The 21,579-nt window shown below is 35.9% G+C and overlaps 1 protein-coding gene across 27 annotated transcripts in view; it reads right to left on the bottom strand.

Moving 5' to 3' along the window:
- Window positions 1-21,579, bottom strand: part of LOC139969956 (myotubularin-related protein 13-like) — a 113,407-nt gene that overhangs the window by 75,257 nt on the left and 16,571 nt on the right. For 26 of the 27 annotated variants that reach the window (XM_071975382.1, XM_071975383.1, XM_071975397.1 and 23 more), the window contains exons 2-7: window positions 12,073-12,167; window positions 9,059-9,304; window positions 6,510-6,623; window positions 5,496-5,601; window positions 4,378-4,510; window positions 1,475-1,583 (exon numbers count right to left, since the gene is read on the bottom strand). In XM_071975382.1, the coding sequence (XP_071831483.1) occupies window positions 1,475-1,583; window positions 4,378-4,510; window positions 5,496-5,601; window positions 6,510-6,623; window positions 9,059-9,304; window positions 12,073-12,167 (803 nt within the window). Of the gene's footprint in view, window positions 1-1,474; window positions 1,584-2,961; window positions 3,536-4,377; window positions 4,511-5,495; window positions 5,602-6,509; window positions 6,624-9,058; window positions 9,305-12,072; window positions 12,168-21,579 lie in introns of those variants that run through there. The other variant, XM_071975410.1, reaches the window with a different exon arrangement.

Here is a 21,579-nt window from a genome sequence, read left to right as displayed (position 1 = left end):
TGAGGGAATATTGTTTGAAACAAAATGTTTGTTAATAATTTACGCATCATCCAACATACCACAGAAACAATATTAATTGGCAATGAGTGATTGGACTTAATAACTCTGACGTGATGTTCTGTGATAATTGTATATAAATTAATAAATAATGGCTTTGCATTGCTGCAACAATCAACAATATCATTTCATAAGCAAGCAATGACAGGATTAGGATATTCATTATTGGCCATCCTTGTACATAGACAGCACGAGGGCCAAGTTTTCATCATTATCTACACCAGTACTGGTAATGGACAGCTTCCCTAAGAGTAAGAGCTTCCCTAACAGTAAGAGCTTCCCTAAGAGTAGGCTTAATGTTAACATTTTCAATCACATGGTCATCCTCCCTTCCACTTCTTTGTAAGTAACATTCCAAACTAAGCATATCCATTTAAAAAGAGGTTAGAATAGGGTACTAAATTTCCTAACATAAGGAATGAGCAAAACTAGCCTAAAATGGAAACCGACTTAGTCGGTAACATTCAAGCTTAGCCCAACCAAATGGATCATGCATAGTAAAGTAGATGCGACAGATGCTTACTGATGTATGAATTTGAAATAAATGCAAAGTAGGTGATAGTTATTAGACTTTTGTATTGTATTGCATGGACATGATTATAAGGATTTGATCTGATTTATTACAGAAATAGTTCAATTTGACAAATTGATGTATAAGATGATTTAATGAATTTGTGTATAGAATTCACCATTAAGTCCAATTGTATTATAATCATTGTAATTGGAAATAAATATAAGCTACACATTGCTTGATCAGAAACGATGCTCCCAACCAAAAATAAACACCAATAATGAAAACATTAAGTCTAGAAATATATTTGTATAAGAGAAGATTTACCAAATGAGCACAGAACTTCTAAAATCAGACTTTCATTCTCCTTAGAGCAAGCTTTTCATATACTACAAGGGCATAACCTAGCTGTTGTCTTGAATTCCCAAAATACATAAAAATAAAGCTGAAGCAATTATCAATGTTAGCTAACTACTTCCTTTCAAATAGCCGCATTTATATCTATTTCTTTCAGATAACTTGTTGAGGACCAAGCAGTTTCAACATCTGGTAACTGATTGCTTCATTGGTACTACTAGTTTATTGTTCTATGCATTAGATACTTCCTTGTAAAAGTGAAAGAGTTAGTTTCCATAAAGTTATGCTTACCATCAGTGACATAGCATGTGCGTATCATATAAAGCTAGGTTATACTGTACCAGTATCTTCTACCAGTACAAAATAATATTTACTGATATCTTACGGTACTTAAGGGTAACAAATTAATACTTAGTATATGAGACATTGAGATCACCAAATTTGTAAATATGAAAGAAAACAGCCTGGGAATCCTTTGTGGGGGGGGGGGGGGGGGGTCAGGGGTAGGGTTGGAGCCACAAAGTGTTGTTCTCCTGAGAAGTGACTCACCATTTCAGACATTTCATTCTTGAGGGAAGAGTGCATGCCCATGATGAAAGGCGTGGGGGTATTCAAGACTTCAATGAGGTATGCAGGAAGTACTGGGATATAGACATAACTGTAAAAGAAAAATCATAAACCTGACATGGTAAAAACTGTTAACTTTGATTATACTGTCTCCATTAGCGAGCACCTTTAAGGGTAATACCCTACCTGACAACTGGGAATCAGTTTGGCAAGTTGTAGCATGCTAACCTTTGGGGCTTAAATGCTGCCAACTTGTAATTAGCACATGTAACATAAGGGAAAACAATTAATTAACTAAGGAAGAAAACAATGGATTTGAAAAATGACACGAAAAAATTAACTGCAATGTCGTCAACAAATATCCACTAAATTTGTGTCCCCTCTCCAAGCGACCAATGTCATCAATATTTAACTAGATCAGATTAACAATTGAGGAAAGAGTCATTTCAACTGATTTCATATTTCAGTCTTTGAACTAATTTTAATGACTGTTGATCTAACCGTCTGCATGCAGTAGTCTCTCAACAGGCAGGAAGGAAGAGAGAACACAGATCCATTGCCAGTGCAATAACATCCATTGGCTTCGGGGAATTGGAATTCATTAGAGAAAACAAACAACCCTGCCATAACGGTAAACTAAAACAATGATCACTGGTATCCACACCATGATTGGATAATTCTCCTACAAGCTTCAGAACTTAGCCCAGTTATATATATCTCTCTCTCCACTCCTTTAATGAATAGAAAAGCCTCTTTGATGAATCATTGTTAAGAGTTTCTCTGGGACTGATGATGTATTATTTTATGGCATCAAGAATGAATGAGATTTAAAAGAAGACCCAAAAAGATATGAAAGCAAATTTATATTATCGATCAGTCAAACACAGATACAAGATATTAAAATTACTACAGACAGATCATGTATCTTGTCTCTGTGTTCAAGGGTTTGTTACGAATGATAAGCTCGTCTTCAGATAGTTTTATCTGTCTAAGATGGAAAACATCCTATAGTCTGCCAGACTTCATTATGGTTATACTTACCTGACACTGGGGGAGGGGGGGATTAAACCAGTGGCATGTCTTCTGATGAAACAATCATGCATTTATTACACATTTATACTGTATATCAGTTTGTTAAGGTGCTGGAGTTGTTACAATATATTAATTAATTTTTGTTATTTCCAAAGATGATATCTTACAGAGATCAGATGACAAGTTGAATCACCTCTGCCACATCATGTTATTCATTCTATACTGCACTGCTTTTAAAGGATGTTTAGTTTATTGACTCTCCTTTAATTAAATTTACCTGTATTTCAAAGGGAAGAGCAAGGCTAACAGGCCACTGCAAGCATCTGCTAATCTGTTGTAACTTGTTGAAATGTTATTCATTCTATAGATACTGCACTGCTCTTAAGGGACACAGCCTCAGCTGTTTAGTTTATTGACTCTCCTTTAATTAATGTTACCTGTATTTCATAGGGAAGAGCAAGGCTAACAGGCCACTGCAAGCATCTGCTAATCTGTTGTAACTTGTTGAAATGTTATTCATTCTATAGATACTACTCTGCTCTTAACTGATACAGCCTCAGCTGTTTAGTTTACTGACTCTCCTTTAATTAATGTTACCTGTATTTCATAGGGAAGAGCAAGGCTAACAGGCCACTGCAAGCATCTGCTAATCTGTTGTAACTTGTTGAAATGTTATTCATTCTATACTGCACTGCTATAAAGGGATAACAGCCTCATCTGTTTAGTTTATTGACTCTCCTTTAATTAATGTTACCTGTATTTCATAGGGAAGAGCAAGGCTAACAGGCCACTGCAAGCATCTGCTAATCTGTTGTAACTTGTTGAAATGTTATTCATTCTATACTGCACTGCTCTTAAGGGATAACAGCCTCATCTGTTTAGTTTATTGACTCTCCTTTAATTAATGTTACCTGTATTTCATAGGGAAGAGCAAGGCTAACAGGCCACTGCAAGCATCTGCTAATCTGTTGTAACTTGTTGAAATGTTATTCATTCTATACTGCACTGCTATAAAGGGATAACAGCCTCATCTGTTTAGTTTATTGACTCTCCTTTAATTAATGTTACCTGTATTTCATAGGGAAGAGCAAGGCTAACAGGCCACTGCAAGCATCTGCTAATCTGTTGTAACTTGTTGAAATGTTATTCATTCTATACTGCACTGCTCTTAAGGGATAACAGCCTCATCTGTTTAGTTTATTGACTCTCCTTTAATTAATGTTACCTGTATTTCATAGGGAAGAGCAAGGCTAACAGGCCACTGCAAGCATCTGCTAATCTGTTGTAACTTGTTGAAATGTTATTCATTCTATACTGCACTGCTCTTAAGGGATAACAGCCTCATCTGTTTAGTTTATTGACTCTCCTTTAATAATTGTTACCTGTATTTCATAGGGAAGAGCAAGGCTAACAGGCCACTGCAAGCATCTGCTAATCTGTTGTAACTTGTTGAAATGTTATTCATTCTATACTGCACTGCTCTTAAGGGATAACAGCCTCATCTGTTTAGTTTATTGACTCTCCTTTAATAATTGTTACCTGTATTTCATAGGGAAGAGCAAGGCTAACAGGCCACTGCAAGCATCTGCTAATCTGTTGTAACTTGTTGAAATGTTATTCATTCTATACTGCACTGCTCTTAAGGGATAACAGCCTCATCTGTTTAGTTTATTGACTCTCCTTTAATAATTGTTACCTGTATTTCATAGGGAAGAGCAAGGCTAACAGGCCACTGCAAGCATCTGCTAATCTGTTGTAACTTGTTGAAATGTTATTCATTCTATACTGCACTGCTCTTAAGGGATAACAGCCTCATCTGTTTAGTTTATTGACTCTCCTTTAATAATTGTTACCTGTATTTCATAGGGAAGAGCAAGGCTAACAGGCCACTGCAAGCATCTGCTAATCTGTTGTAACTTGTTGAAAGAAACAGAATCTTGTTGTCAGTCAGAGCAGCACAGAAGAGAGAGACAAAGTTCTGAATACCTAGAGGAGGACAAAAACAGACCGAATATAGATGATAATATTACTCAATTGCCCTTAGTGTGCTAAAATATGACTAAAACTCATCACTGTGTGTATTTAATGTGGTAGGGGTTGCTTCAGCAATGACCTGTTACAAACAAGTAAACTTCAATGAACAATATCAATACATACTATTCACAACCAAACAGATTTTGTTTTCAAAAAATATTGTTTTTTTAATCAATTTGTATCTCACCTTTGACAAGGTAATTACTCTTTAATGTTAATTGTTTTTAAGATTTTATGTATAATCCTAGCCAACTTTAGAGGGCCAAATTAAAACTGACTGAAAAACATGAAAATGAAACTTCTGTTTCGTCTCACAAAAGATCTCACATAAAGCAAACACACAGAGCAATCTCCACCATTGTGAACACACAGAGCAATCTCCACCATTGTGAACACACAGAGCAATCTTCACCATTGTGAACACACAGAGCAATCTTCACCACTGTGAACACAGAGCAATCTTCACCACTGTGAACACACACACAGCAATCTCCACCATTGTGAACAAACAGAGCAATCTCCACCATTGTGAACACACAGAGCAATCTTCACCATTGTGAACACACAGAGCAATCTCCACCATTGTGAACACACAGAGCAATCTCCACCATTGTGAACACACAGCAATCTTCACCATTGTGAACACAGAGCAATCTTCAACATTGTGAACACACAGAGCAATCTTCACCACTGTGAACACACAGAGCAATCTTCACCGTTGTGAACACACAGAGCAATCTTCACCATTGTGAACACACAGAGCAATCTCCAACATTGTGAACACACAGAGCAATCTTCACCACTGTGAACACACAGAGCAATATTCACCACTGTGAACACACAGAGTAATCTTCACCATTGTGAACAAACAGAGCAATCTTCACCATTGTGTATTAATATCATCTCTGACACTGACTTGCTATGTTTAATATCTTACCAATACACTGTACTAGGAAAGCTACTGTGTTTCTTGTGATTGGCAATGACTCTGTAAGGGGAGGTTGGAGAGCCTGTCTATCGTCTGCACCTATAGAAAATAGTACCTGATTGAAACGAGAGAGATAAAATAAAGGTTAGCAGCTCAGGATGATAATAATAATAAAAGTAATCATCGTCATAATAATAATAGTAATAGTCGTCGTAATAGTCGTGAAAATAGTTATAGTAAAAGTTGTCGTAATAGTCGTTGTAATAGTAATAGTCGTCGTAATAGTAATAGTCGTCTTAATAGTAATAGACGTTGTAATAGTAATAGTCGTTGTAATAGTAATATTCGTTGTAATAGTACTAGTCATCATAATGTATTTAATCGTCGTAATAGTACTAATCGTCATAATAGTAATAGTCGTCGTATAGTAATAGTCGTTGTAATAGTAATAGTCGTTGTAATAGTAATATAGTAATAGTCGTCGTAATAGTACTAGTAATAGTAATAGGTGTTGTAGCAGTAATAGTAATAGTCATCATATTTAGTAATAGTCGTCGTATAGTAATAGTCGTTGTAATAGTAATAGTCGTTGTAATAGTAATATAGTAATAGTAATAGTCGTCGTAATAGTACTAGTAATAGTAATAGGTGTTGTAGCAGTAATAGTAATAGTCATCATATTTAGTAATAGTCGTCGTAATATTAGTAATAGTCATTGTAATAGTAATAGTTATAGCGGTTGTAATAGTAATAGTCGTTGTAATAGTAATAGTCTTCTAATAGTAATAATCATATTTGTCGTCTTCATCATCATCAAAATAGTCATCATCATAATAATAATCATAATAATAATCATCATCATCATAATAATCATCATAATAATCATCATACTCATCATCATAATAATAATCATAATAATAATAATCATAATAATAATAATCAATAATAATCATAATAATCATCATCATATTGTGATTATCTGCTATCATCATACTCATATCTGATCGTAAAGTGACAACCAACCTGAGGTCCTCCAGGAGGGGGAACTTGCACATGGCCCAATATGTTGCCAACTAAACTTTCTATGGGACGATCATGGCCCTCTATGTACACTGTATAAATTAAGCCCAAACAATTCTGAAAGAGAAAAGAAAACAATATTAATCATTCAGGTGTACATCACATGACCTGTTGAAGCCAATAGCACACAGGATTACAGTACCTAGCTCTTTCAACCTCATAATACTCTCTACACATTCACTTTTATTGTTTATTTGTAAAAAGAACAAAACATCACCATCCGCCTTGCTAGGTATAACAAATTCAAGGTTGTGATGTGTTAATGAATATTATGACCACAATAGCATCTGCCTTGCTAGGTATGAGAAATTCAATGGTGTGATGTGTAAATGAACAACATATGGCCACAATAACATCTGCCTTGCTACAGTAGGTGTAACAAATTCACTGAACTGACCACAATTACATCTGCCTTGCTAGGTAAGGTAAAGTGAGTGTTCTACACTCAATACTCAGCACAGTAGAAATAATAGCAGTGTACAGGTAGTGACAAACAATCAGGAATCTTGGTGTTACAAATTTACTGCTAAAATGCTAATTACAGCCTGATTTACAACAAATGACCAAGCTGCCACATGCTATCAAGTAATTTCAATAGGTGGGAGTTGTTAAGAAGTTATGGCAGTACTTAGGACTGACATAGGGGAAAAGATGGTTATAACTGGTTGCATCACTTTACCAATTATAAAATAAAATAACCATGTGCTGTCAAAAGGTTGTAAAGTTGTCTTTGCAAATAGTTAACTATGGACACAATTACTATGGACAAAATGAAACATGAATTGTAGGAGACAACAATGCCATAGCATACCTATAGACACTAAAACTGTGAATGGGTATTGCTGAATGTATAGAAAGTTAGGACTTGCATTTTTTTTTCTAGAACAATATTTTTAAAGGAAATCTGTCTGCTTCTGCCTGTGAAATCCATCCGTCTTGTTGCCATGCATACCACAACTACCTTTAACTGGCCCAAGGAATTCATAATCACATGGAAACTACAACATATATTGTACTCAGAATAGGTATTACACATACAGCTAGGCTGGGTAACTATGTGTGTGCTTTACAAGGGCAATTAAGGAGTAAGATACGTTAAAGATATACTTAAGATATTAGAACCTAACACTAGATCAGTGAGTTAATGCAGGGATTCAAGCAAGAGAAGTAAATTGCTGTCGCTTGGTTTATTCAATACAGACAGTAAATGATAAGACCTAATCATCTAATGTAACATCTTTACTATAGTCTTAGCTGTTGGGTGGAATACTATCAGTGAGTCTCTCTTAGTTGGATTAAACTTAAACATGTAGCTGCTGTTAACCTAATTTGATGCTTTCTAATCTTTACAAAACATCCAGAACTTATTTGATTTATAAACTTGAAACAAGTACCTGTCTACACACTATAGCTGATGGTGTTCGTCACTCTCAGAGCAGAGTAATTGGCAAATACTGTAATGCTTCCAACAGCCCAGAGCAATGTAACTGTACAGTCTTATAGCTAGCAACTTTAAATGCCAAACAACATGGAATGAGCCTGTGAAATCAGGCAGTTGAGAGATGTCCTCAGAGTGAACAATAAAGGCATTGAAGACTCGCCCCAAACCGGGTGCCGCCCTCCCAAAGAAAGTTAACTTTCCATTGCTAGCAAGTGAAGTTTTTTTCTTGTCGCTACAAAATGCAGACAGTAATGAAACGTGATAATGTGTTATCTTTTATCTAGACCTGAGATGTCCATCGCTGATATGTACACTGTGTTGTGGGTATTGACCGTAGCTGTATGTATTGGCTGTACACTAGTGTCTAATAACCGACAGTAGCAAGCTGTGTATTTATTTTCTGGAATTGATGGTGGTGTCTAACACTTCTGTTACACCTCATTCGAAACTAGGTCAGATTACCGACATCAGACGTTTCTTTGTGCGCGAGTCTTCACTCCCTTTAACTTGGCAGAGAGGGTAGTCCAGTCATTTAACAGATAGAAGAAGTGTTCACTTTAATATAGCTGAACAGGGTTCACCATGACAGTTAACAGAACTGGAGGATTCACCTTAACAGAGAGACCAAGAGCAGGGTGTACTTTCATTTAGTACATGGACTTTGACGTACCAAAACTAACAGATCTGTGAAAAGGTCCCGAAACTTGTCCAAAAGGCGTTCAAAAACTTGAAATGATTTCGCTCACGAAAAAGTTGTGTCTCTTGCTGGCTGGTAGATTTGGAAGGAGTTAGTGGGCGGTGCCTAGGGAGCGAGGGCGCAGTGCTAAAATATTCCAAATGTGTTGTTAGGTAGATGGGAAAGTGCAATAGTGGAGTGGGAGGCAGGTAAGAGAGGAGCGAAGTAAATCTAACAGGGCAGTTTTTCCCTTAAAGAGATTAGTGGTTTCACAATTGATTATGGCAAGACTGATGTTAACAGGGTAACATTCACCTGAAACAGACATATGAGTTCACAGTAATGCACAAAGTTGACCTTACAGTCATCACTTACCCTTATTGTTTCAAAATACTCTAATCTGGTGATGAGAACCAGACATTTTGGAGCATACATGACCACTGGTTCCACATCTTCAGCCTCCCAGTCGTCCGTTGGTTTCTGTCCAATCACCTTCACCTGCTCAAAGAAGGAGAGGACGGCACAGTAATGCCTGTGAGCCTCCACATCTGTTAGCACAGAGAGGTGAAACATGGGGTCACGGTGCGCTGGATATAGACTCCATCCTCCTGGTTGGCAGAACTGAAAGGTTAGAAGAAGAAGACGATGAAGAACTGAGTAAAGTCATAATGATAACAAGATTGTCAGATTCATGTCAACTGTATTTTTGCCGTTTCATTATAGTCCCATTGAAAAGGCTTTTAAAATGTCTTTGCCACTTGACCAGCATGACTAAAATTCTACCTCACTTTATTACAAAATCCTTCAGCTCAAACCTTGCAATGTTGTACATAGTATGTTGTGAGGAATTTTAAAAGTACAGTACAGTAACTTCATGAAACAAAAGTATTACAACTACTGTATAATATACCAGTAGTACACTTTAAAGTGCAATATGTTCATCTTTTAATATGTACTGTACAGTCTCACATATTTTGAAAAATCTCAAACCTCCTGTGCATTTTTCAGCTCAAACATATACTGTACATGTATTATTTTATTCCAAGGTACTTCTTTTCATCACAATAAACCAATCTAACCTGTTCAAATTATCTTAACATAATTTAATTTTCTTGTTTTCTCTTTTTCAACATACGACCTTGATATTTTAACAATATCACAGTAAGTAAACTGCAAAATGCTGATGGCATCTTTGTCTCTAGAAGCCAAAACAATTTCAAATTAACCAAGTATATATCTTTTCTCTCCCGATTCAACCGATAAAATATTAAAAAATTTCAAAAGAACAAATTTCTTGACAGCCACCTCCTCCTCCTGTAAGTATTGCTGTCAGGGCACTGACAACCAGCTGTTACAGTATCCTTTATAAATGCTTCGTCCATCTCATCTGCAGTGCTAACTTTGAATTCCTTCCAATCGGGAAGAACAAGTCCAACATAATCTGTGCTCCACTCCTAACTGTAATTCAATTAGGTATGTATGTTGGATCAGTCGGACTGACTGGGGGTTAAACTCACATCAAATCTAGACTAGTATTTATTTCTTAGTAAGTCAAGTCTCAAATTACAGATATATCAAAATCTGTTAGATAGGAATCCAACAAACTTTAATAGTCTTCCAAACCAAGGGACAACTGGCTGTTTGAAGCCTCCAGGAACTCCATAGGAAAACCATCAAAGTTGCATAATTTAATAATATTATTAAAGTTACTTGTTTTCAACTGGATATATGGCAACATAGATAAGTGGCACAATGTCGACTAGGGTTGTTCATCCGTGAGGAAATAAAACTGTTGTGATTATGTTAGAAAAATTCTAACTAGTAGATTACTGTACATATACAATTAAATATGGTTGTAATGGAAACACATCACATCTACTAATAAATGTGGAAGTATGTATGCATGTCTTTGTACTGTAAGCACACTTCAAGGATATTGACCTGTGATCTTTCAACATACTATTTGCACTCTAAACCACCTAGCATGCAATAAGTTACACAATGTACTGTAAGTCATGCGTCCTACTGTACACTCACAAACTTCCTTTTCCTTTTAGACCACAAAGCCACAAGCTAACATATCATATCAAAGGGGTAATTCCCTTGGGCAAAGAGAAACATATCCTAGCTGTAACATGCATGAAGCACAATCTAGTTGAGATATACTGGAATCACAGGTGTATATGCATGAAGCATAAACTAGTTGAGATATACTGGAACCACTGACCAGTGTGTATGCATGAATGAAGCATTTATAAACTAGTCCAGATACTGTATACTTGAACCACAGGAGTGTATGCATGAAGCACAGTTTGTAATCTAGTTGGGATATATACTAGAACCACTGGTGTGTATGCATGAAGCACTTGTAATCTAGTTGAGATAGACTAGAACCACTGGTGTGTATGCATGAAGCACTTGTAATCTAGTTGATAAGGAACCACTGGTGTGTATGCATGAAGCACTTGTAATCTAGTTGAGATAGACTAGAACCACTGGTGTGTATGCATGAATCACTTGTAATGTAGTTGAGATAAACTAAACCACTGGTGTGTATGAATGAAGCATTAACTAGTGGAGATATTGTATACTTCAACCACAGAAGTGTATGCATGAAGCACTTGTAATCTAGTTGATATAGAACCACAGGTGTGTGTGCATGAAGCACTTGTAATCTACCTGTAGTTGATAAGGAACCACTGGTGTGTGTGCATGAATCACTTGTAATGTACTTTGAGATATATACTAGAAACACAGGTGTGTAAGCATGAAGCACAATCTAGTTGAGATATACTGGAATCCCTTGACTGTATGTGGCAACCCCCCTACCCCCTCCCCATCATCAATCAGCTTTCAAGATGCAAAGATAATTTCTCTCAACAAAGATAAAAGATTTCAATATTGTTTGATGAAACCATAATTATCTGGGATAGCATAGTCTACACAACAGTCTTCTTATGTGATCTTAAAACTAATTACCATAATTTGGACACAGTTGAGAATGCAAGAAGAATCTCAATGCAACAAAGGCGATCAACTTTGTGGTGTGAATCCTTCTGTACTCTAATCAGACCATGCAAAAGTGATCTCCCTTTCTGGGAAGATTCTAACCTTGAAAGGGTGAGCAACATTGCAGTGTGAAACCCCTCTGGGGGATCTATGGTGTATAATAATCTGGTCACTTCCACATACAGTACACATACCAGAAGGTGTCTTTATGTAGTGTAGCACTGTATTAACTAGAGCTGATTGATTTGTCAGCAATCACTGTGACCTTGGCTCTGCATAATATCCATGGTTTTGACTTTGATGAACCACCCTTCCTCATATCAAGGCCTTAGAGAAATAACAACAAATGTACATGCCACATGTTTATGTTGTACTCTTACCAACTCAATCCCTGGATGGAAGGGTACATCTTCCCAATCCTTCTCCGGAAATCTCTGTAGTATTTTACCGACTCCTTCATGGGATGATCCAGCATCTAAAGAAGAAGAAGAAGAGAAAACATTAGTTTTTGTGGAATGCAGTACTAAACCTTTCCCAGAGCAAAGATGTGTACATACATGTACTGTAATCTTGTTTTTACCTTTACGGTTCACAATAAAACATGGTGCCAGCTAATTCCCAAGTCATATATTATGCAATAGATCAGAAAGAGACTAGAGTAAGTATTCCAAGAGCTACAAGATCACAGGTGAATAAACAGGTGAATACAGGTGTCACAGGTGAATACACTTTAGATGAAATAAACCACAGCTTAATTTACACAAGTTAGTAATATGTTAAAATATTTGCTTTTCTCCAGGTAAACATAGTACTGTACATTATAACTTCCCTCAATTTCAGCAATGGAGACCAATCTACTTTAATTCAAAGATTACAGGATAAAAATCAGATACCATGTCTGAAAGTCGCTGCCAAAGATCAATCATATATAAATATAGTTTCAGTGTAAGTTTTAAAGTGACAAGGTTCAATATACAGTAGCTTCCAGTCCTTAATCATTGGTTACACACCTCTTAGATATATCTGTACATATATCTATGCTAGATCTGTGTTCTCTCCAGGCTTGCATACCAACTTCAATGTCAGTTTGAAATACCATACAGTATAAAGTTGAGAAAAGGCTCTCTGGGGATACACCTACAGTAGGACATTAATTCGACTTTTGCATGAACTTTGTCTTGTAAACAATCATTGGTTAGTCATAGACCTTCCTTGACACCAGCAGGATGACAATAGATAACAATGTATTCATTCAGTGGCATTCCATAGTATAAAGCCTATAGATTGTATAGAAAGTACTACAGCACTATACTACAGTCAGCTTTATACAGTAGAACTTGTAAACTAGACTACATATGTTGTCATTTCATGTAATGTAAAAAAAAAATATCTATATTATCAATTAATGATTACTTTCATATACACACACAAGCATTTAGCATTTCCAAAAACTGGAAGATTAATGCAACTTAAAATCTACACAGTTTATAAAACCATGAAGGGGAAAAACAATACCTTCAAAAGACTATTTCCAATACCACACATAGTTTACATTTATTTTAAGAATTATTTTCTTTATTTTTTTTTTTTTAGGAATAATTTATCTGATAGCCAAATGCTATGCAAAATGGTAAAACTGCAATACAGTTGCCAAGATTTATAGTAGTTTTTTACATGAATATTGGACCCATGTAGTATGTGCAAAGCCATCAAAATATCTGTACTACATTATGCTGTGAATTATAACACAACATTTGCGAACACAGTGTGATCATATCTGTAGTATAATGCAACCTTCCATCAGTAGACTAGTACTACTACTGTGTATATAGAGTATGTACACATGTAGACTGTACATACTGTACAGTTAATGACCATTCAATACACAGTTGTAGTTTTTGTACATATTGGACCCATGTAGTATGTTTAAGGCCAACAAAATGTCTGCACTACATTATGCTGTGAATTATAACACAATGTTTTATTGTTTCACAAACACAGTGTGATCATATCTGTAGCACAATACAACCTTCCATCAGTAGTACTACTACTGTGTATACAGTATGTACACATGTAGACTGTGCAATACATACAGATCATGACCATTGAATAGATGGTTGTAATCAGCTTACTGTTACAATGTTGACAATACACTGCAGCAATGTACAACAGTACACTGTACAGAATCAATATCACCTGGGCTGACACACATGTCATAATTATGAAGAACGTAAACACATTACAATTTGACATCATTGTTGCCCCACATAACACATATCTCACTGATCAGAATAACTATGCCTTGACAGTGACTTTTGCCACAGACTGAAATCTTTATGGAACATCTTCAAGCATTCCAATCGCACTCAAACTCCTAGTATTGACCAGGGAATAACGTAGCAAGAAAAAAAGCTATACAAAATGACTGACTTGCTGTACAGATGAACACCTGAACCCTATTGGTTTGCATGCATTGGTGATTGTTGCAAACCTCACAACTGCTATGACAAAAAAAGGTCATAGCCTTTGAAGAAGATCCTAATAGGAGTGAAACGTCAGGCCAACTTACTTTTACATGAAAGAAAAAAGGCCACAGAAGTAAATTTGTAAAATAAACAGGAAATTTCAAGTTCATCCAAACATTCCTAAGGAAGTTATAGAGTTTACAAACGCTTCGATTTTGACAAAAGCGTTCTATTAAAAACAACACTTAAAAAGATATATTCCAAAAAGGTTGGGAGCATTGCAATTCACAAATACAGAGCAAGAGAAAATTGGTATGAAATCAACCTTATCCCATTGTGAAATCTGCCTATTCTTTGCCAATTGGTTAATTTCTGTATAAAATAAGAGTCTCATGGTAATAATGTGGTTGTCTCAGAGCATATCAAAATGGAAAACAGACAAAGTTGGACATGAGGATGTGCCCTGGTTTGACTGTATTAATAGGAATTCCTAATATAATGCAGAAACAGATACTGATATAATCACCCCTATCCCATTCACAACCGTCCCAGGCTACAAAAACAAAACTATAGTGTCTTGAGGAATTGGGCATTACATAAACTGTAGTACTGTACCGCCCACATTAAATTGGTCATAACATAGCTCTAAACAAAGGCGCACGCAGTTCAACAGTACAAAGAATAACTGTACTAATAAATAAGTGCACAATACAATATCATACCATTAACTTTATCAAAGTGGCTAGTTTGTTCCACTAACAGTTGACATCTCCTATAGGTACTATACCAGGCATGCAACAAGCAACTAGGTCTGAAATGTTTGAAGGGTGATATACCCACAATTAGTCAAGGTCAAGCTAGATGAAGGCTGCTTACACATGTACACTAACTGTAACTGTATGGTGGCATACATACAGTACTGTGCATACATGTACTGCAGTATACCCAATTCCTCATTCACTAAGTACAGTAGCTTAAAGCACTATTTGTTGTCAATGCCATTTCCTGGTTTCGCACCAGATGATGACTTAAAGGTATTGTGTTCCATGCCATGAGAGACAGGATACAGGGTAACGGTTTAGCCATGAGAGATCTATATCCTCAGCAACTGGAGGATACAGGGGGATTGTTCATTCATGAGAGTCTAAATTGAAATTAACAAGCTATGGGTCAGGTTCATATACCAAGTTTATGGATATACAGTAGTCTATAGATGTTTGAAATTATCAAGCTATGTTCATACCAGTTCATACCAAGTTCATACCAACAAGTTCATACCAAGTATATGGATATTCTAAATATGTTTGAAATTAACTAGGTATGGGTCAGGTTCATACCAAGTTGCCAAAATAGAGCTTGAACCTCTACTTTGTGATTGAAATACAGAGTCCAGAAATAAATATATCCTTACAGTGACCTTACTAGATGTACATTGATCTTTCTGCATTCCAATACTGACACACTACCTTCCATTTACCCTTTACTGACAGTCTGGTTTAAACTTGTATTGTATATACTTCTTCACAAATTCATTCATTCCATCTTTAATTCTCTTCTCTGACATTTTTCCCCCCCTCTGTAATGGCCCAAGATGAGCAGTGACCTAATAATGGCCCAAGTTGATCTGTGACCTTATAAAACAAATTCTTTGTAAGCTGTGAATAGTCAAAACATACTGGACATACCAGACAAGTAGGGCATTGGAAGCTTCTGCTTGACTCAAAGAAAAACATGTTAAAGGTACAGGTATATATGGATGCATACTACTAGCAGAATTCAAGTTTAAGATATAACGCTAAGAAGGGCTAAATTTCAAAAGAGAGCCCAAGTTAAAGGAGGCTGTACAATTGAACAAAGGTGACAAAATAATGAGGCACAGGGACACTACAAAATGTGAACGTAGAGTACTTTGTAGGTTGATACAGTTAATACAACTCATGTACTGATATGTTAAAACTACTACTACAACCAGGCCTCTGCTCATTACTGTAGTTATTCAATTTACAAGGATGCCCCAAATAGCTGTCATGTCTTTGTTGGACAGAGGTTATAAACAATCTGTTGTTTTGAAGATTGTCATTCTGCCTTACAGCTGCAGCAGTACTTACAATGTACTAGATGAACAGTACACAGTATTATATACTTTGCTGCTCCACATGTATGCAGCACAAAAATATCACAATGCATACACTTTGTGTGTACACAGATGTACACTTACAGTACCTGTAGGGCAACCTAATTAGCACAGTCAGTTATTGTTAGTGTGCTACTGTAGTTTTCTCAAGTGCAAACAGTAACATTTGCCACAATAGAGTTCCATCTTCCTGGATTTTCACAAATCACATATATTCAGGTGAAATGAAAGAGAGAAATTCTTTTTCAGAATAAAAATATCTTTTCAGGTCCTTTCATCAAAACATTTATTCTCCGGGCACTTAGTACTCAAACATTATACAGTAGCCTGTCCTCAATATTCAGTTGATCTGAAGCAATAACTAAGAAAGAGAACCCTAGAAACACTGTAGACTAGGCAGTGTGTGGGTGAAATTTATGCAATTTATAATTTATCTGTGATATATGTTTTGCTATTCATGGTTCCTGCCATATACAGGGGTACTGATCAGAGGCAAATTGACAAACTTACAGATTGTGTGATGAATAATCACATCATTGCTACTGTAGGTGAATTTGTAATGTTTTCAACAGATTTCAACAATTTATCATATTTTTCTGAATCTGTAAATTAATGGCAAAGTATGATCATAGAGGTAGAAGTTTCTAACCATTAGTGAGCTTCTATCAAGACATGCCAACCAGTTCATATGTTAGTCTTTTGAATTTTTTTTTTTTAATCATAACAATAATAAATGAGACAAGTGCAAAATCAGTAAACAAAATCACTGCTCAAAGCGCTTTACAAAGAAAGTAAATTAATTTACAAAAGAACAAGTGAAAAAATGGGTCTAAAGTAGACTTTTGAAAGTAGAAAGTATAAGCATGAATTGTGTACAGGACTACTGTAGTTCACCACCTACTGTAGTTGAGCAAGAGACATCAGTTTTGTATTTTGAGGCACTTTCAGGGATTATTTCACCCATTAAGCAGAACTATACAGGAAACATCAACGCAGCATGCGTGAAGTTAGGGAAAGGTTTCCTTGCTTTGTGTATTGTTTGACACCTGACCTTTGCAAGTATAATTCTCTCAATTTACTGCTGGAATTTGGTCGAATCCTCACTGAAATCACATTGCGAAGGGATAGAACAAATTCAGTGAAATCATCATCAATGATCACCGCTATCCTTTAAAAGAACCTTAATGCTCCTTACTACTGTACCATATATATACCATCATAACCAACAATCTCTATACCCCATCTACAGTATATATGTGTCTGATTGTTAGCTTTCTATAATGCTCAACACAATGTTTCTTGTTCACACAAGGAGCCACCTTTTCATATTCTTTCCTTACTTATTTATTCTCAGCAGGTTTATTAATTATATGTACTGGACAACTATATGCCTATATTTGAAAAGCAACGGACATTCGTGAAGCAATGAGTTGCATTATACTGAATATGCATGTACTGTACATCCATATTCATGACAGAAGAGCCTTAAAGATAATTTGTGATGTAATTTCCAATGACTAGACCAGGAAGGCTGTGTTAACAGGCTCATTCACTGTGGCGGGAGAGTGGGAGTATTTGCCGCCTACATTATAACTTGCACAGTCACAGTGTGTATCAAAGGAGTGTCAATAGCTAACAGGTTGCTACTACGTACAAATATGTTCATGAAACTTAGATCAAATATATTCAAAGCAAGCAAAACAAGTTTGAGCACAAAGCATGAGTATGGACGGATATTTGGTTTAACTCAATCCTTATGATTCTTAACAAAACATAAATTTAACGATTTCTGCATTTTATGGCAATGTTCAAAAGTCAACTCTAATGCAAACTACCACTTCCATATAGTCTACTGACCTGAGAATGATATAATCCATGGACTTCACTGTATAGGTACTGCACACTTATAAAGTACTTTTAGGTAAAAACAGTGGTGAAACACAACCAACGATTGGGAAACAAAATCATTTCTTATCACAAAAAGGAGAAAGATGAAAAAGTGGAAAAGAAGTGACTCTATGTGTTAGAGGTAGCTGTCACTCCATAACAGTTTTCTTTATTCAATACTGGTCATGTCTATTTCCTGTACTAGAGACGCATGGGGTTTGCTCAGGGGTGATAACAAGTGTGCGGCAGGCGCCGCACACCAATGAAAGGAATGAAACAGACCCATACTTTTAATGTCGGTAGGAATACACTTGCTAAATATTACAGACTATTGTGGATATGTTAGTTCTAGTCGGTTAAGTGCATGTTTTGAGATGAGACACAGGAAAGAGATGTAAATTAATTTCATTTTTCTTCTTGATCATTACATATATCTGAGCTGATATTAATGTAATTTACTCCATTCTACAATTTACAGACCTTTTACTAAATGTTCAAGATTCATTTGAGCATCTTCATACAGTACATCCATCAGCACATAGCACCTGAGTATTCTCACAGTCCTGTACAAACTATCAATATCTCTTTCATTAAAATAACTGAAGCAGTCAGCTGTTTTCTTTGACTGGCAGAGTCTTGGGAACAATTACTATACAGTACTGTACTCAATATTAACAGTACATTCACATGGTTGTAATTAACTGCATGTCTTTCCACAGGTACAGTAAACATAAAACTATATCCTATCCTAACAGTCTCCTCTCATTCCATAAATATATATGATAACACATGCTGAGGGACAAATGCAATTCCCTGAGAGAAATGCACAAATCTTATCCATTTTGGATGACTACTACATTGGCCTCTCTGAGAGCAATCTGTTTCATTATGTTTCCTAGAGTATGGTTGTACTGATAAGGCTACTTATTATTACCGTATCAATTTATAAAGAAGCTACACTGTATGATGAAGACATAGACAGTATACTGTACTGTAGTAGCAGTAGCATGGATGACACAGCACTGTACTGTGGGTGAGTTGTCAAGCACAAACTTAGGAGAACTAAAAAGATCAAGGTAGAGTTATTGATGAAGGATTTGTGTCATCAAAAATGAAGAGACAGCTGGGTTTAATAGCCTGATAGATGACTACTAAGTACTGTATGTAAACACTGTGCTTACTGAGCAAAGGCATATTAAATTAAGAGGGTTCTGCTCTGCCTTTGGTGAGGAGGCATGAAGGCATTACTGATATCCCAATATATTGGAATGGCAGACCAATATACTGATGGTATGCTACAGTATTACCACCATTCCTGAGGTCAGAGGTTAAGATGTAAACGAACTAATACACTAAGTCTAGCTTGCAACTTAATTAAATCTAAAACAAAGACCTTTTCAACTTCATACTGTAGTACATCACTTCAAATGAAGTTGCACATTTGTCCGATATGTTGTATGCAATAACAACAAAGAGTATATAAATGTCTGATCGTCATACCTGTATATGGGCAGGTCCAAGCTATTTGCACTGTGACGTCCGGGACATTTCAGAGACTTAAATGTGTCTAAAAGTTATAAAAAATCTGTTTTCCAGAAACTTTTTCAGGTTTTCATATTTGTTATTACTGCTACTTTATTACAAACTCATGAAGATTTCCTACACTTGCTTTGATTAGGTCCCATCTCAATTAATGTACAGTGTGACGTACGGGACCAGAGAATTTTGTGTTTTTTTTGCTAAAGAGCAAAGCTGAAATCGCTCTGAAATTAGGAGGGCAGTGATCAAGCTGTTATAACTAGTGAATAGCCTAACCTTCCAAGGGTTAAGCTGTAACATATTAGAAAAAAATATGAAGCCATTCCAGTTCAGTGATTACACAAATGAAAATTGTCCTGTGACGTACGGGACATGTGACGTACGGGACAATTTGTCCAAATAAAAATTGACTATGAAAACTCATATTTTTATTCCTGAATATACCATAACAAGCTGATTTCTACATAAAAACATTAATTTGGATATGTCAGAACAATGTCATTTGTAATTTAATGCCATATTTCCTTCTTTCGGGGATCGAAAAGAGCAGTGACTGTACTTGTGAGATCATTCCACTACATAAAACATGGAATGCGTAAAGTATAAATCTACTCTACACATTCATCAAATACTCATAACATCAATTTTAGCTTTGTTAGACCACAAATGATCCAAGATGCAAGTTTTGGTGCAAAACTGTCTCGGTATATACTGTACAACACTGTATCATACTCCCCACTATTGACCCTGAAGTTGAAATATGATCTATCCCATTCAAAACATACCGAAATGTCCACAGTAACATCCACGTAATGTCCATCTATGAAACTAGTACAACAAAGAAAACTCTATAGACCAGACCAAATACTCATTACATCAATTCTAGCTTTGTTAGACCACAAATGATTCAAGATGCAAAGTTTTGATGCAAAACTGTTTACTGTACAACACTGTATCATACTCCCCACTATTGACCCTGAAGTTGAAATATGATCCATCATATTCTACCAAAATGTCCACAGTAACGTCCACATAATGTCCATCTATGAAACTATAGTACAACAAAGAAAACTCTATAGACCTGATACTGGTTACCAGACCAAATAGTCATAACATCAATTCTAGCTTTGTTAGACCACAAATGATTCAAGATGCAAGTTTTGGTGCAAAACTGTTTCCGGTATATACTGTACATCACTGTATCATACTCCCCACTATTGACCCTGAAGTTGAAATATGATCCATCCCATTCAAAACATACCAAAATGTCCACAGTAACGTCCACGTAATGTCCATCTATGAAACTAGTACAACAAAGAAAACTCTATATACCTAATACTGGTTACCAGACCAAATACTCATAACATCAATTCTAGCTTTGTTAAACCACAAATGATTCAAGATGCAAAGTTTTGGTGCAAAATTGTTTTGGTATATACTGTACAACACTGTATCATACTCCCCACTATTGACCCTTAAGTTGAAATATGATCCATCCCATGCAAAACATATCAAAATGTCCACAGTAAGGTCCACATAATGTCCATCTATGAAACTAGTACAACAAAGAAAACTCTATAGACCTGATACTGGTTACCAGACCAAATAGTCATAACATCAATTCTAGCTTTGTTAGACCACAAATGATTCAAGATGCAAAGTTTTGGTGCAAAACTGTTTCCAGTATATACTCTACAACACTGTATCATATTCCCCACTATTAACCCTCAAGTTGAAATATGATCCATCCCATTCAAAACATATCAAAATGTCCACAGTAAGGTCAATGTAATGTCCATCTATGAAACTAGTACAACAAAGAAAACTTTATAGACCTAAATCACCTATAGAATACTGATTAT

This window comes from Apostichopus japonicus, chromosome 7 (genome assembly GCF_037975245.1).
Source record: "Apostichopus japonicus isolate 1M-3 chromosome 7, ASM3797524v1, whole genome shotgun sequence".
Lineage (NCBI taxonomy): Eukaryota > Metazoa > Echinodermata > Holothuroidea > Aspidochirotida > Stichopodidae > Apostichopus > Apostichopus japonicus.
The sequence above is the reverse complement of the archived record's forward strand: the minus strand, read 5'-3'. Positions and strand labels throughout refer to the sequence as shown.